Source organism: Neodiprion lecontei, chromosome 3 (assembly GCF_021901455.1).
Source record: "Neodiprion lecontei isolate iyNeoLeco1 chromosome 3, iyNeoLeco1.1, whole genome shotgun sequence".
NCBI classification, from domain to species: domain Eukaryota; kingdom Metazoa; phylum Arthropoda; class Insecta; order Hymenoptera; family Diprionidae; genus Neodiprion; species Neodiprion lecontei.
This window is the reverse complement of record NC_060262.1, coordinates 38040697-38058777: the sequence shown is the minus strand read 5'-3', so window position 1 is coordinate 38058777 and position 18081 is coordinate 38040697. Positions and strand designations below refer to the sequence as shown.

At 42.6% G+C, this 18081-nt stretch overlaps 1 protein-coding gene and 1 long non-coding RNA gene across 3 annotated transcripts; one reads left to right on the top strand and one right to left on the bottom strand.

The window, feature by feature from the left end:
- Window positions 1-533: 533 nt before the first annotated feature.
- Window positions 534-8231, bottom strand: LOC107223563 (medium-chain acyl-CoA ligase ACSF2, mitochondrial). Of its 2 annotated transcripts, none has more exons than XM_015663269.2 (8): window positions 7884-8231; window positions 7232-7757; window positions 5108-5291; window positions 3971-4183; window positions 3769-3903; window positions 2104-2217; window positions 1446-1682; window positions 534-1112 (listed from the first exon to the last, which is right to left on the bottom strand). In XM_015663269.2, exons 1-8 carry the CDS (start codon window positions 7969-7971, stop codon window positions 810-812), a joined length of 1800 nt encoding a protein of 599 aa, XP_015518755.2. In that variant the 5' UTR covers window positions 7972-8231; the 3' UTR covers window positions 534-809. The 2 variants fall into 2 exon arrangements, with proteins under 2 accessions (XP_015518755.2, XP_015518754.2); XM_015663268.2 differs by having other exon boundaries at window positions 7232-7760; window positions 7884-8230.
- A 4248-nt stretch (window positions 8232-12479) lies between these two features.
- Window positions 12480-14514, top strand: LOC124293328. Its single transcript, XR_006903260.1, has 4 exons — window positions 12480-12599; window positions 12683-12838; window positions 13861-14125; window positions 14187-14514. It is a non-coding gene; the product is annotated as an uncharacterized LOC124293328 (long non-coding RNA).
- The last annotated feature ends 3567 nt before the right edge of the window (window positions 14515-18081 follow it).

Sequence of the window (18081 nt, the reverse complement as noted above, 5' to 3'; positions counted from 1 at the left end):
GATACGCACTCGTACGCACCCACGCACGTGAGTTATACCAGCAGTACGTTCCATAATTCACGAATGGAATATTTCGGTGGATTATCGTCGTTGTTGTGAATTCACGGCGGGTCAACAAAAAGATCTGTTTTCCTGTTCCAAGCTCGAATTAAGTAAATGCGTTTATTACCGCTTTTTGATAGACAAAAAAATATGTACATTACATATGGAAACACTTACACCAGATAGTACACTGAGAGAAATTTTTAGTTCCTGTTACCGCTCGGTCCTTAACTATTTTCATTTTTTACCACAATCAAAAAATATAGTTATAGGTAGAAAATGAAAATTAGTTTTCTAGCTGTTACCAGAAGGTCTAGTATCCGTTACTATTCTTTCCCATTCGTTCACTGTTACTAGATTTTCTTGTAACTGTTGCGAAAACTTAACGCTTGTGCAACAATAAATTGACGTTAAAGCCTTATTCGACTAAAAAAGTAGAGTAATAGTCACAAACTGATTTTGCGCTGCAATTACCAAAAAAGGATCGACAATAACGCAAAATGTTTACGCGTACCTCGTTTTTCGTAATTCCAACAATATTCAAACAGTTTTTTTAACCATACCTGTTTTACCGAATTTTTCTAGTTACTACAGCAAATGAAATTTTTCTCAGTGTAGAAAAATCCTTAACTTTACAAGTACATTATGTTTCATGTAGGTAAATATACCGATGGAATGGAAACTTGCGACAATATGTGTAGCGGGAAAATCAGCAGAAATTGTGTGTAAAAAAACAAGTAGATCTTCGAGTGCCGACAAGTTTGCCCTTAGCTGACATCTGGCTTTTTCGGCACGATGCCATCTGCTTCCAGGGTCTCTCTGAGGACGTGCTTCTTGATTTTTCCGCTGGTCGTTTTCGGGAATTCCTCGGTCAAATGGACGTATCTCGGAATTTTGAAGTGCGCTATTCTCCCCCTTCCGTATTCCTTGATGTCCTGAGGCGTCAGGCCGACAACACCCGGCTTCATGCGAACGCAGGCGCAGATATCCTCGCCAAGACGGTCGTCATGAACTCCGAAGACATGGGCCTCCAAGACTGCCGGATGGGTCTCGAGGAACTCTTCAATCTCCTGCAAGAGTTTAATCTTCAATCCCAGCGAAGAATCGTGCACGAATCGGGAAAAGTCTGTCAACAAATTACGGAACAACGCTGGAGCATTGCTTAAGCGAAACTGTTTCCCAATTCGTAATCCGGAAATGAACTTTGGTGAAGCGCGACAAATCGGGCGCGGTTCGCATTCGAAACAGCGATCGAGCGTTGCCGGTGCTCACACTGTATCGGTATCGTTCGGGTTCATCGATTATGGGTGCTTCGCGACATAAATAAAATATCACTCTGTAGCACCACGCAAAGGCTTTCCAAACCCACATGCATCAAAACTCTGCAGACGCTGGCTACGCACCTTCGGAAATATGTTTTCACCGCCCCTGATCAGCATGTCCTTGAGCCTGCCGATGATCCGACCGTAGCCATCCGGCCGCAGAACAAACTGATCCCCCGTTTTCAGCCAGCCGTCATCGGTCTTGGTCTTCCTGGTGTTCTCCTCGTCTCCCCAGTAACCGATCATCGTATGATAGCCGCGAGTCCAGAGTTCTCCGGGTGTTCCGAAAGGAACGGGAACTCCATTCTCGTCGACCACCTGCGGTGCAAGGTACATGTGGTCACGTGTGCATGACGTAAACACTGCAAGACCGGTTATTCGCCAGCAAACTATTTGAACCAAGATCGATTTTCCAATTTCGCACATTCCTATCATTATTCTGTCGTTTCTGCTTTTCCCTTTTCTTTCTAATTTTCAATTCGAGTTTTGAGAATGATAAATTAACGCGGTCTATGCTGTCAGCATGCAAATTCAGATGATTCAACGTACGTCCACACGGAGTTATGAATGAAAAGCCAAAAAGATAGCGATCTTTACTCACGGTCAATGACTATGATTACACGAAATTCGTCACCGTCCTGCTGTTTAGCGAGCTCAAGTTCAAATGTGTGTTTGAGCAGTTGTCAAACACTCAAATCTATAGGTTCCTTTTTTTCTATTCGAAGCGCAGTATATTCACCTGGACTTCGGTATGATCCGATAAGTATCCAACGGTCGTTTCGGCAATTTCTCTGGGCGTGTTCAGCAGCGTCTGGAAGTTCATGCAAGTGGTCTCGGACAATCCGTATATCGACTGTAATTAGAGAGAAGAAGAAAAGTCGTCAGTCCGACGGTTAGACGGATCTAAATCCGTGTTAATGTTATTTTTCGAATCGTTAAAATTGGTGTGGCGATTTACAGATGAAGAAGTTCCGCGGCACGTGCTCAGCCTGCGGGCTGCTTATTACGCAACAAATGTTTTCATTGCCGCGTTTTAAAAAGACTGGCGCTTCGGCAATTTGAGTCAATGCAAACCGATGTAAAAGCAAGTCCAAAATAGCATCTCAAGGCTGCCAGGCTCGTTAGGCGGTCGCCGCAGCTTCGCTACCAATTCCTACATCTTCACTATTTTCATATTATCAGTCTCCTGCGCGTTTGGCAGACCTCGGAGTCGATTGAACTAATTTTAACCTAAATGGTCAATGTCATGCCGCAGACCACTAACTGGCCCTTGAATTCACTCTCGAACGAATTCGTCGACTATTACTTTCATTCGTAATTGGCCATACATCGAGCGATACTACGTGCATACACTTTATTAGCAAAGCCGGAAGTGGTCCGCGAAGTCGTCCTTCACATTCGCGGTATCGGAGAATCATCAGTTTCCGATGGTTCCGAAGTAACCAAATGATTTCCCCGGTTCAATGGCTTCCTTTGAATTTCAATCTTTCAACTCGCGGAGAACGAACAAGAACCAAGAGAGAGTATCGCAGCTTAACGTGCAGAAGAGACCCGGTAATTTAAATGTTTCCGTTTGGTTGGTGTCAGACAAAGTTCCCATTGAGTGAATACTTAAGTGACGAAATTTTTGCCAAGTCTGATAATATTTCAGTAAATCTGCAGTTAACCCAGCAAACGGAAGTCAGTTTCCCAGACTGGGGAATAAATATTTATTTGATCATTTTTGAACAGTTCTGATCATGCTTCCGGTATCCTGACTTTAACCATCTCACCTGCTAGGTAGATGTGCAAACACCGTTGACCTGCAAAGAACCAATCACCTCGGGTAAAAATTTGCATTCATGAATCAATTTATCGAGCGCCCACGGGTCTCGCCGCATCGACGCTCCATGTGTGGGAGGACTGTTACGCAGCCTCTACACACACGCGAATGCGATGCTCTTGCTTACCCGGCAGCCGCGGGTTGTTCGACTCCGATGCATCCCGCTTCCCGCGAAAGATCTTCGCATAGATAGGAATGAATGACCGAGTCATTGGCCTCGCCCTACCACACGTCGACCCCTTTCCTCATTGCCGACTCTAACCGGCGTTACTTTTGCCACATAACCACTTCAAAGTGGACGCCGTAAGGCCACGTGCACCTCCGAGGTAAGGGCCACGCTCCTGACGAGATAAGGGCCCGATGCTTTGATCGTTCGGATCAGGTAATTAGAATCGGGATCTTTTTACAGATCGAGCTTTTAACTCCGTCAGCTCGCGAGGCTTGGAGTTCGAGAAGAAACAGAATTGATCCGAGCTCCCATGAATGGGATTCGTTCACGTTCGGAAGCATATTATGTCCGCGTGAAACCAGATCGAGCAGCGAAACGGCGAGGCGACACTAATGTGTAAGTCTCTTACCTACCTTCATGAAGTCAAACCCGAAAGTTTCTCTAGCTCTCCTGAAGAGGTCCGGCGATGCTGGAGAGCCGCCGGTCAGACCGATCGAAATCTCGCCAATCGGAGCCTTCAGCTCTTGCTGCGTGCTCACTAAATCCACCTGAAACAATCGGGTTAATGTGTTGCCGTTCCCTACGCACCGAATTAATCTCCTACTTTCGCCTTACCCACATCGTAGGAGTTCCGTATATCACTGTACATTTCTCTCTGACAATGGCATTCACCGATTCCTTAGAGTTGAAGGATTGTCCAGCAAGGATGACCGTCGCTCCACATTGTAGACTCGTCACTTGTCCCATGTTCAGAGCAAACGCATGGAAATACGGAACGTTCAGACAGATCTTATGGTGCCTGTCATTGAGCCTAAACCTCTCAACAGCCTACGCAAGAAATAAAACGAGAAGTTTACGATGATACCGTGATTAGGTTTATTCTTCATACCTGGAAACCGGTTTTGACTTGAATTTGGGACCTGTGATCTTTCCATCAGAGATTCACATGGCCAACGAAATTATCGCTCAATTTGCAGTTGTACGAAACGAAAATGTAAATAATGTAAATCAGTACTAGGTATAATATCCATGACCTGTCAATCAACGCGGCGACGGTACAAAACATCGTTTTCACATTTTGGCGGAAAAATAAAACACTGCCGATGTCCACTAGAAATGTATCACGAGCTGTTGAAAATGCGCTACGTCATGTATGTAGATCTCTACGTTAATTATAAAGGTGAACGATACCATCGTTATCAGCGCACAATGATAATTACCGTGATAATTCCGAGTTCTGAAAAACATTGAGAAGTTACTCTTACGAGTTCAGCATGCGCAGGCTGTTGCGATAAAAGCACGAAACGACCAAGTTTTCACCTTCCGTGTGCAGATCTACTTTTGCAACTGGTTCTACTGCGATAATTGTTGTGTGAAGAAAAAATGGACTCTTGTCTGATCCGTCCTTATTTCTTTGTTTAATTTTTTTAACCCTGCCTGCACGATAGCTATAATGTGCGGATCTGCATGTTAGACCGTTTAAATGCATGACAGCAGTGCAGAATTTGCCTCGATGTACCGTCACGACTGATTTTGTAAAAGGTCGAAACGGTCGCCAAACGTGGCTTGACGCGTCATCGCAATTTTCATTCGTTTTTTCTTTGCCGTCAGTTCTATACGATGCAGTGGTTCGGTGAAAAAGGACACAATGAAAGTCAAAGTTACGAGATACCAGGTGAGTAAGCATATCGCTAATGCCTCGAAACGCGTCTAAAAATTATCCTCTCCCAATGAAGCACCCCCCAATCTCACCTGCCTGGAATTGTTTACGTATGATCTGTGGGCCACCTCGGGAGCTTTCGGTCGTCCAGTGGTACCGGAAGTGAATTGAATAACCATGCCGCTCCCGGGAGAGATTTCACCCTGTTCAGCACCGATGGCTTCCACTTCAATGCTGCTGGCCAGGGACTCGACGTCGACGAATCTCCTGGTACCACTGTGATGGATGAAATTTTTTAGGAAAAATTAATTAAAATCCACTCACGAACGTTAGTGTCGAGTGTTATTTTTTACATCTATATGCAATCTGCGAGTATAATTTGAACGAATAATTTTTCGTACTTTTTTTTCTTTGAAGTATATTTACTCTTCCGCAGTGATCACAGAGCTTGATAAACTTCGGCCGTCCCGTTTGTCCATTAGATTAATTAAACTATGCGCGGTTAATGACGTACTGAAAGCAGAGAAAAAAAAACTCAATCACGACTGCCTGAATTCAGACACGCATTTCACGAGGTAACTAGGCTGAATATTAAAATCCAACCTCTCATCTCGATACGAATCGATTTCTTTGAAACAGTGTCTACCAAACTAATTTACAATTAAACAGCTGCGACGAGCAGTAGGGGAAAGAAATTACAATACATTTTCCTATGCATCGCAATGTTTCTTTCACGCCTGCTCAATCGTTACGGGAATTGAATCGAACCGAAAAACTTTATTTGCATCATGACATTGATGTTCTTTACAAAGACTGACGTTCATTCGCGCAGGGAATACGGGATGGAAATTACTGGACCGTAAAGTTATGCACCTCTAATTTCTTTTTCATAAAAGATAAACCGTCCCTCCCATACGTTTGACGTAAGTCATCATTTATTCTCGGTTTTGGTTCTACTGTTACTACATGGTTCACCGATTCAGTTTCCTTCAACATTTTTCGCGAGATATTAGTTGATTGACTCAATCCACTGATTAGGGTTGGGCTAAGGCTCCTGATGTTTGATAAAATAGAAATTAGGCCGATGTCTGTAACGATATCATTTAAATACGCACGGATAAGGAACAAGAATTTAGGGGAGAATCCCTGACAAGTACGCGAAGTACTGAAAAATTGTCCGATATTAGAAACACCGTTTATTGCAAAAAAGCTTATCTAAGCGCAAAGCAGGTGAACGCCAACCGGATGTTGCTCAACGCCTACCTTTGACCTCTCTAATATATGGGTATTAAGTCGGTATACATCAACTGCTTATTTGTCGATACGAGTAAAAATTACTTTATAAAAATAGACGCTGTTTTTCCGATAATTTAAATTTAACGCATTTTCGTGTAGCCGTCTCTTTGGCAGGGAATTTTCATTAATTCTAGTCAACGCCAAATATACTGTGAAGTGGACTGGATCCCATTTGATATTTACCTTAAATAAATATCGATCCAAACCTGGTGCCGCTGAAGACCGCAATTGTAAGCTAAAAGCCGAAAGGCTATAAAAGAATGAGATAATGAAGCTGCTACGAATCTAAATTGCATGCGATTTTCTGAACTACGCGTAGACGAGAAAAAAAAAAAACAAATTTCGTCGCTATGAATTCTGCCTTCGAGTATAACGCGTATTGTACATATACTCATCAAATTCAAACATATTCTGCTGAATCGTAATTATAAACTCCTCAAGTCGCAACGCTTAGTGTTTAACCTGTTTTACACACATTAAAATGCGTCAGTTAAGAATCTATCTTTCAACACATCGCACACGCCAGGTTATTTGAAAAGTTTACATGCTAGATCGACAACGGCCTAATACTTCTAAGTTTAAGATGGAGATTCATGTCAACTTTGGATATAATGTGATGAAATCTGTATAACACACGGCCAAATCGCTTCGCGATAAGCGCGACTGGGCTTCGATGACATCTTTTATTATCACACAATGTTACATAAGATCAGTGAACAGCCGAAAATTTTGATAAACAGAAACGACAAATAAAGACGTTATACTCAAACTCGTAAATATTTCCATTCCTGCAGCAAAATGTTATTCGAACGGCAATTTTATCACTCTCGAGATAAGCTAATTGGACGTTAATCGTCGAACAGACCTTATGCATAGTGGAAACCACATGTAGGTACGAAGCATCGTGAATATATACCTACCTGACGTGCTTATCACCGACTATAACGATGTGTTCCAGACTTGGACATTGACTCTTCGCCCTGAGTAGCATTTCCGGATAATTCTGAGTCTTGAAACTATCCGCTGCAACGACAGCCCTGGTCCCGACTTTGTTGATGCCGTATATCAGCTCGTTCAGCTGATCCGCAGGGTTCATTCCGACCACCTTGAATCCAGCCCTGGCAATGGCCAAGAAAGCCACGCTCCACTCGATGGAATTGGGGCTCCAAACTCCAACTCTGTCGCCCCTCTTCAAGCCCAGCTTTTTCAACCCTGCGGCAAATTTGTCGGCCCTTTTTCGAGCCTCCGAAAATGTCATCCGCATGTTTTGATGGACCGATACAACGCTTTCTCTGTTAGGAAATCTCTCTGCTGCCACGTCGAGCAGCTGGCCCACTGTTTTCTCGAGCAACGGATAAGAGCCCGGATTCGATATGTAAGAGGTTCCATTTTCGCCGGAAGCTGACGTCGATCGACATCGTCTGCTCGGTGATTTCTTCCACGCGTCTGCTACGTTTGAAAAGGAATGAAAATAACTGATAATCCGAGACGGCGATCCATCACCTTGGCTTATAATAGATAGCACGATCGCCTTATCCAACAATACAAGTCGGAGAGGCTTGTTAAGCTTACCAAAAAAAACTGCGGAGATGAAGCCTGACCTGGAGTCAAACCTTGTGTTACCAAATGCCTTTGGAATACTGGCTCTTAATCGTATCATAACTATGTCGAGTCTCACAGTAAATGAACAAAAACTGATACGACAACTGCACGGTTGAAGCAACCTGGTGTATCAAAACTTATCGCGTACCGTCTAGTATTGCACTGTTCGTCTATAGAAATAAGAATGACAACATCGATGCATGAAAATGCGAAATAAAAGTAGGGAAGGGGAGGCGTCAGAAATCCCTATTTGGACTGACGAGTGTATCGTATCGTCTCTAGGACTTATCAAACGAGCTGGGCAGTAAAAAACTTTGTGGAGGTGCAACCAATGTCGAGCGATAAACTCTGGCCGTTAGATAACACTGATACCCGTACCAAGAATGTTGGTTCGCCTACTTCCTACGATTCCTGCTATCCTGATGCTTGATGTATATTTATGTCGAAGGAGAACTAAGTAGACGATATTTTCTTGTTACTTGGCAGTTGGCAGATATTTTCGATGTTGAAACGTAAGCCGGTTCTTGGTAAAATTTTTTCTTACAAATCGGATTCGACGTTAGTAATCTTCAATTACAACGTGATACTTTTTTATACCAACTCACGTTTCACGTCGAGAATATATTGGCCAATTGTTATTTATACGGTGTTCCTCAAACGTATTAAAAATAAAAATGAATGATAAGATACTGGAGAAAATCCTTGCATGCCAGGGAAACTACCGGACATTCAAAACATATTACTCGTTTTTATTCGGCTCTGCTTCTTCAATTTTTATTATTTTATTGACATTACACGATTTGTGTAACAGAGTTACAACTTCAGTCTGAACAAACTTGCGAATTAGCTTGGCAACTTCGAGCGTGGAATATGGGAGGCAGCCGTGAACTCTTCCATTACAATACAATGACAAACTGTTAGATCATGCACCTTGTAAACCAAGTGGTAAATGGGCCAAAACCTTGAATCTAAGTGGTAGGTTTCATTTGTGACCGTCAACCGGAAAGTATTGATTATTGATCATTTTACAATAGGTGGAGCCACCAGTGCTGTAAGTACAATTCCTTTTCCTGTACTCATTGGTACTCATTAAAATTACGTATAGTCTATGGCCTTACACACTCCTCCACTACCACCATGTCCACCTCAGGCGTGATACTTTTTTATAATTGCAATGTTCCACCGCCATTTTGGTGCTCTAGCATACGTGGTATGTTATGCTCCCCCTCTTCTTTTCATGGCTGTTAATTTACAAAGAAAGCATGACTAAAACTTGATGTAACTTTCCAAGCGATATAGAAGCAGTGCGTACTGTCTGTGCCTTAGACGCCCAACTACAAGCGTGCTACCGAACCTTGCTGCCGATAATCGTATAAGAAATCTTTACATGTAAGCGTATTCAAGTACAATACGACACAGATAATTATGATATAGTCCAAGTAGTGTGTGTAGAAGTATTGTACAATACTAGCAATTCTCGAAATTATAATTTCGAAAATATAAAGGTTGACAGACGAACGCAACATCAGTCCTCCTTCGCCGATCCATTTCGAATTCCCGCCTGCTTGACCCGCAGCCCGTTGGTCGTGCCTCGTACCAGGGTGACTTGGTTAGCCTCTGATTTGGGATTGAAGAAAATTTTTTCCAACACAACGAATGGTGATTCGAAGAATAAGGTGAAAACAAAAGCCGTGACGATTGAAAGCGCCAAATTAATCAAATACTCATAACTCTGCAAAGAGATGGATTGAATTTAATATGAGCAGTTCGAAGAACAAAAGATGTAGAAAAAAAACTTAGAATCAAAGAATTCGAAAACACCACAGGAGTCCGTGCGGCCGAATTCCTTACAGGTTGGACGAAGAAATGCACCAAATAAGTGGAATATGACAACCGACCGAGCGGCCGAAAGAACGACAAGGCCAAAAAGCTGTCAACGGGACCTGAAATATCGTTGATAAAATCTTACGTCTCACCAATGTACCGTATTATCTGACTAGAGTTCCATTCATCTGCATCAGGATCCTTCAAGTTAGGTACGTTACAGTGTTTTGTAATTCAGCGCAGCTTTCCATTCACAAAAATCAAACGGATACTTGCCTCCATATCCGTGAGTACATGCATAAATGATCCAAGCAATGGCAATCGACCAACACGGACGTAACGTAAGTGCGAGTACAACTTCCAATACACGGTTGTACGCAAAAGCATTTTTGTAATTGAAATGAGTAGCACACATACAAAATAGGAGAAGAACGGAGGTTGCAACCCAGTTGATTCATACGTTTACCTGAAAATCCGAAAATGTGTCGATATTAAACGATCAGTTGTCCATCGAAATAGGATTGGAATTGCTTGTAATGCGAAAACTTTGCCTGAAATACCTTCGTAAGTTGCCTCTTCTTGGTCGCTACGTCGTAACCCAAGAACATTCCGAGAAAGTAGGCGCTGGCTCGATTGTAAGTCGGTATGTGGAAGTTAGGAAAGTCACTACTGACTATTTTTCTAAAGTGGAAATAACTATTACAGACATCTTCTTTTCGACAAACAATGTATATTTCAATAATATTCACTCAATAATCAAAATAATCAAAACATCGATGACTGACACAGGCCAAAAATCAATAAAAACTGTAGAATGTCACGAGTGTGCCGCGGCAGCTGGTACGTACAAAGCAATACGTTTTGGCATAAAATATGTGTCATCAGTTTGGTACATTGTTTGATTGGTAGATGCGAGCATGCTATTGGCTTTCTCTTATGTGGCTTTACCGAAGAAGCGTAGATCTTGCACCGGCTTCGTGTCATAAATAAAATATCACTCTGTAGCACCACGCAAAGGCTTTCCAAATCCCCATGCATCAAAACCGCCCCTAATCAGTACTAGCAAACTATTTTAACCAAGATCGATTTTCCAATTTTGCGCATTCCAACCGTTATTCGGTCGTTTCTGCTTTCCCCTTTTCTTTCTAATTTTCAATTCAAGTTTTGAGAATGATCAATTAACGTGGTCTATGCTATCACCATCAAAATTCAGACGATTGTAACATATGTCCACACAGATTAATGAATTAAAAATCAAAAAGATAGCGATCTTTACTCGTGGGCAGTGACTACGACTATGGTACCTACATGAAATTGGTCACCATCTTGCTGCTTAGCAAGCTCAAGTTGAAATTTGTGTTTGAGCAGTTGTTAACTGGTCAAATTCTCAAATCTACAAAGAGGTTTGTTTCATTTTGAAGAGAAATTTACTCACCTGGACTTCGGTGTGATTCGATAAGTGTCCAACGTTCTTTTCGACAATTTCTCCGGGCATGTTTAGCAGTGTCTGCAAGCTCATGAACGTGGTCCCGGACAATCCGTATATCAACTGTAATTAGAAGAAGAAAAGTCGTCAGTCCGATGGTTAGAGGGATCTAAATCCATGTTAATGTTATTTTTCGAATCGCTAAAATTGGTGTGGCGATTTACAGATGAAGTAGTTCCGCGGCACGTGCCCAGCCTGTGGGTTGCTGATTACGCAACAGATGTTTTCATTGCCGCGTTTTAAGACTGGCGCTTCGGCAATTTGAGTCAATGCAAACCGATGTGAAAGCAAGTCCAAAATAGCATCTCAAGGCTGTGAGGCTCGTCTGATGGTCGCTGCAACTTCTCGACCAATTTCTACATCTTCACTCTTTTCATATCATCAGTCTTCTGCGCCTTTCGCACACCTCCGAGTCAATTAACTAATTTTAACCTACATGGTCAGTGTCATGATGCAGGCCACTAAATGGCTCTTGAACTCAGTCTCGAACGAATGATTCGACTGGAACTTTCATTCCTAATTGGCCATGCATCGAGCGATAACTGCGTGCACGCACCTTATTAACAAGGTCAGAAGTGGTCCGCAAAGTCGTCCTTCACATTTACGGTATCCGAGAATCATCAGTTTGCCATAGTTGCAAAGTAACCAAGTAATTTCCCCGCCTCACTTGCTTCCTTTGAATTTCAGTCTTTTAACCCGCGGAGAACGATCAAGAATCAAGAGCGAGTCTCGCATCGTAACGTGGATAAGAGACCCGGAAATTTAAATGTTTCCATTTGGTTGGCGTAAGACAAGGTTCCCATTGAGCGAATACTTAAGTGACGCAATTTTTGCCGAGTCTTAAATTCTTCAGCAAGCCTACAGCTAACCCAGCAATCGAAAGTCGCTTTTTCAGACTGGAACGTATGTGGGCAGTGTGGGGGCGTGGAAAATTACTCGATCATCTCCGATCAGTTCTGCTCCTGTTTCCGGTATCGTTATACAACTTCATTCGCCTCACGTGCTGGGCAGATGTGCGAACACGGTTTACATGTAAGGAACCAATCACCTTGGGTAAAAATTTGCATTCAAGAATCAATTTATCGATCGCCCACAGGTCTCGCCGCATCGACGCTCCATGTGTGGGAGGACTGTTACGCAGCCTCTACACACACGCGAATGCGATGCTCTTGCTTACCAGGCAGCCGCGGGTTGTTCGACTCCGATGCATCCCGCTTCCCGCGAAAGATCTTCGCACAGATAGGAATGAATGACCGAGTCATTGGCCTCGCCCTACCACACGTCGACCCCTTTCCTCATTGCCGACTCTAACCGGCGTTACTTTTGCCACATAACCACTTCAAAGTGGACGCCGTAAGGCCACGTGCACCTCCGAGGTAAGTGCCACGCTGCTGGCGAGATAAGGGCCCGATGCTTTGATCGTTCGGGTCAGGTAATTAGAATCGGGACCTTTTTACAGATCGACCTTTTAACTCCTTCAGCTCGCGAGGCTTGGAGTTCGAGAAGAAACAGAATTGATCCGAGCTCCCATGAATGGGATTCGTTCACGTTCGGAAGCATATTATGTCCACGTGAAACCAGATCGAGCAGCGAAACGGCGAGGCGACACTAATGTGTAAGTCTCTTACCTACCTTCATGAAGTCAAACCCGAAAGTTTCTCTAGCTCTCCTGAAGAGGTCTGGCGATGCTGGAGAGCCGCCGGTCAGACCGATCGAAATCTCGCCAATCGGAGCCTTCAGCTCTTGCTGCGTGTTCACCAAATCCACCTGAAACAATCGGGTTAATGTGTTGCCGTTCCCTACGCACCGAATTAATCTCCTACTTTCGCCTTACCCACATCGTAGGAGTTCCGTATATCACTGTACATTTCTCTCTGGCAATGGCATTCACCGATTCCTAAGAATTGCAGAATGATCCAGCACGCATGACCGTCGTTCCACATTGCCGACTCGTCGCTCGTCCCATGTTCAGACCAAACGCATGGAAATACGGAACGTCTAGACAGATCTAATGGTGCATGTCACTCAGCATACGCCTCTGAACAGCCTGCCAAGGAAATAAGTCGAGAAATTTACGTTTATACCGTGATTGGGTTTATTCTTCAAATTTGAAAACCGGTTTTGATTTGAAATTGACACCTGTCATCTTTCATTAAGAGATTAAAATGGCGAAATTAACGGGTAATTTGCAGTTATGTGAAGTGACAATGTAAATCGTGTACCAGGTCAATCAGTACAAGGTATAATATCGATGAGCCGTCAATCAGAATTATAAAACACCGTTTGAACATTCTGAAAAAAAGAAACATTGCTGACGTTCACTAGAACTATGTCAAGGACTTTTCAAAATAGGCCACGTCATGTATGTATAGGCCTCTACGTCGATAATGAAGCTTGGTGAGAACCATCGTTATCAGCGAACAATGCTAATTACCGTGATAATTCCGAGTCCTGAGAAAACTTGAAAGATTACGCTCGTGACTGAAGCATACACAGTCTGTTGTGATCAAAGCACGAAGCGAATAAGTTTTCGCCTTCCGTGTGCAGATGTACTTTTGCAACTGGTTGTGCCGCGATAATTCTTGTGAGAAAAAAGAATTTACGTTTATCTGATTCCTACCTATTTCTTTGTTTAAGTTTTTCAGCCATGCCTGCGAGTTGGTTATAATGTGCGGACTGCATTACAAATCGTTCGAATGCATGCTGAAAAATCATAACCGAGGTACAGAATTTGCCAGGATGTACCGTCGCGACTGACTTTGTAGAAGGTCAAAAAAGTTGCCAAACCTAACTTGACGCGTCACCGCAATTTCCATTCATTCTTTCGCTGCCGCCGTTTCTATACGACGTAGTTGTTCAGCAAAAAACGTATACAATGAAAGTTAAAGTTACGAGTCACCAGGTGAGTAAGCATATCGCTAATACCTCGAAACGCGTCTAAAAATTATCCTCTCCCAATGAAGCACCCCCCAATCTCACCTGCCTGGAATTGTTTACGTATGATCTGTGGGCCACCTCGGGAGCTTTCGGTCGTCCAGTGGTACCGGAAGTGAATTGAATAACCATGCCGCTCCCGGGAGAGATTTCACCCTGTTCAGCACCGATGGCTTCCACTTCAATGCTGCTGGCCAGGGACTCGACGTCGACGAATCTCCTGGTGCCACTGTGATGGATGACATTTTTTAGGAAAAATTAATTAAAATCCACTCACGAAAGTTAATCCCGAGTGTTATTCTTCACATCTATATGTAATCTGCGTGTATAATTTGAACGAATAATTGTTCAAACTTTCATTCTTGGAAGCATATTTACCCTTCCGCGATGATTACAGAGCTTGATAAAGTTCGGCCGCCCCGTTTGTCCATTAGATTAATTAAACTATGCGTGGTTCATGGCGTCGCAATGAGAGCAGAAAATACAAACTATCATGACTGCCCGGATTCAGTCACGCGTTTTACAATTGTACTAGGCTGAATATTAAATTCCAACCCCTCATCGTGATACCAATCGATTTCTCTGAAACAGTGCTTCCCCAGCGAGTTAAACAGCTGCAAAAAGCGGTGAGGGAAAGAAATTCCGAGACATTTTCCTGCGCACCGCAAAGTTTCTTTCACGCCTGATTAATCCTCACGGAAATTGAATCGGGCCGGAAATTTTTATTTGCATCACGACCTTGATATCCTTTTCTCAAAGACTGACGTTGATTTGTGCAGGGGATACAGGTTGGGAATCACTGAGCCATAAAGTTATGCACCCCCAAATTTTCCCGCATAAAAAATGAACCCTTCCTGCGATATGTATGACGTGAGTAATAAATTATGCTCGGCTTTGGTTTTACTTTTACTACGTGGCTCGCCGAGTCAGTTTAGTTCAACATTTTTCGCTAGATATTAGTTGATTGACTCAATCTACTGATTATCAGGGTTGGGCAAAAGCTCCTGCAGCATGATAAAATAGAAATCAGGCCAATGTCTGTAACGACGTCATTTAGTTACGCACCAATAAGGAATAAAAATTAGAGGGAGAATCCCTGAGAAGTATATGAACTAGTGAAATATTGCCGGATATTAGAAACACCGTTTATTGCAAAAAGGCTCATCGAACCGTGAAGCAGGCAAACGCCAACCGGAAGTTTCCCAAGGCTTACTTCAAGCCTGTGTAACACACGTGCATGAAGTCAGTCTACATCAACTGCTTGTTTGTCAAAATGAAATAAAATTGCTTCGCAAAAATTGACTCTGCTTTTCCGCTAATTTAAGTTTATTGCATTTTCGTGCAGCCATCTCTTTGGCTGGGAATTTTCATTGATCCTCATCAAGGCGAAACCTGCTGTGAAGTTAACTGGATCCTATTTGATATTAACCTTGAATAAATATCGATCCAATCTTGGTGCTGCCGAACAACGCAGCTGTAAGCTGAAAGCGAAAGGGCTATAAAAGAATTAGATAATCAAGTTAATCACGAATTTAAATTCTATACCACTTCCTACGCTACGCGTAGGAAAAAAAAACGGTTTTCTCCGTGGCCATGAATTCTGGCGATGTGTAACGTCTCTTATACATACACTCAACAAGTTCAAACATATTTTACTGAATCTCAATAATAAGCTCCTCCAGTCACAACGCTTGTGTTTAACCTATTTTAGATACATTAAAATGCGTTAGCTAAAAATCTGTCTCTCGATTTATCGCACCCGGTTATTTGAAAAGTGTACCTACTATCGACAACGGCCTTATACTACTAAGTTTGAGACGGAGATTCACGTCAACTTTAGATATAATGTGATGAAATCCGTATAACACACGGTCAAATCGCGTCGCGATAAGCGTGACTGAGCTTTAATTGACGTAATGCACTATCGTACAATGTTACATCAGATCGGTGAACAGCTTAAGACTTTATAAACAGAAGCGAAAAATAAAGACTTTATATCTAATTTCGTAAAAATTTTCATTCCCGCAGTGAAACGTTGTCTAATCGGCAATTTTCTCTCTCTCAAGGTAAGCTAATTGGGTACTGAACGTAGAATGTACCTTATATATGTATAGTGGAAAACAGATGCAGGTACGAAACATCGTAAATGGGTTATTTCCGTGATGCGCTCCATAAAGACTCCGAATTATAGGCAAATCAGCGTACACATCCACTCTAACAGTCAGATTCTGTTTCAAAAGAACGCCATCTCAGAATTTCGGTGAACAACATTGTATATCCGAAGTGATTACCGAGGACATACGAAGTTTTTGACATAAGGTTTCTTGTTGCTTTCAGCCAACGAGACTTGTACCTTGATTTGCCTGCAATTAGGAGTCGCTGTGGAACGGATCACGGAAATAATCCGGTATATACCTCACGTGCTTTTTACTGGCTATAACGATGTGTTCCAGAGTTGGACACTGACTTTGAGTCTTGAAACTATCCGCTGCAACGACAGCCCTGGTCCCGACTTTGTTGATGCCGTATATCAGCTCGTTCAGCTGATCCGCAGGGTTCATTCCGACCACCTTGAATCCAGTCCTGACAATGGCCAAGAAAACCACGCTCCACTCGATGGAATTGGGGCTCCAAATTCCAACTCTGTCGCCCCTCTTCAAGCCCAGCTTTTTCAACCCTGCGGCAAATTTATCGGCTCTTTTTCGAGCCTCCGAAAATGTCATCCGCATGTTTTGATGGACGGATACAACGCTTTCTCTGTTAGGAAATCTCTCTGCTGCCACGTCGAGCAGCTGGCCCAATGTTTTCTCGAGCAACGGATAGGAGCCCGGATTCGATATGTAAGAGGTTCCATTTTCGCCGAAAGCTGACGTCGACCGACATCGTCTGCTCTGATTTCTGTTTCTGGATCTCAATTGGCGTCACAGTGACTTTTCACGCTGTGCCGGAAAAAATATTGTATGTGGTGCACCCGTAAAGTGTTTTAGGCTCAAATAAAGATTTCAGTACTGAAATCATTATCTTTGCCATAAAAACATCTACTTTACAGGCATGCCATACAAAGTACTATTTCGAGCTTATCGGGAAAACGGAAACTTGGGCGTCCCTCCCAGTTACTATATTGCAAGCAAAGCAATACGCGTTACTGAATTCTTTCAAAAGTCCAATATCGTCTAATATATATATTTAACCCTAAAAATCCCTCTCAGCACTCTTAGAGTAACAGCGTCGACTCGATTATTGAATAATTATAGCACTAGAATCATGACTACAGACAAAAAATATAGTATACATATCTCGAAATATTATAGCTGGTGTATTGTTAGACGTGACGATTTGTACCATATGCTCAGTAACTGCCCAGCGTATAACGAAGAGAGAGCGTGATTCATGACTGATGCAGACTCCAAAAAAAAAAAAACCAATCCATACCTTCTTGAACTACCTGTATGACCTTAATACATCGACAGCGAAGAAGCTCACTACATATATCACAGTAATATAAAACTTATCGAAGACAATAATATGTAAAAGTTGATGGGTATAGAAACTCTTGACACGGAACGTAACATTATAAAGTTCACCGAAATGCATTTATGTTAATCGCTCATAATAAAACAGTGTATAAATTCTGAATATTATGTGAAGCGTTTCGTGCGAATTGGAACTGGAAATATTACCGATTATAAAGCACGGGATGAGACGCTAAGCTATGGTAAGTACCTATCGCACAATACTGTGTACAATACTGTAACCCTTTTTTACAGCTCAAACCCGAGCTTGAACAAGTAAATACTACTTCTGCTACTACTTATGTCAGTTCCACTCTACTTCTACAATTTCGTCTTCCCTTACAACATGATGCCAAACTGTTACATCGTGCACTATGTAAACCACGTTAAATAATCAGCGAGTCGCGCCCCT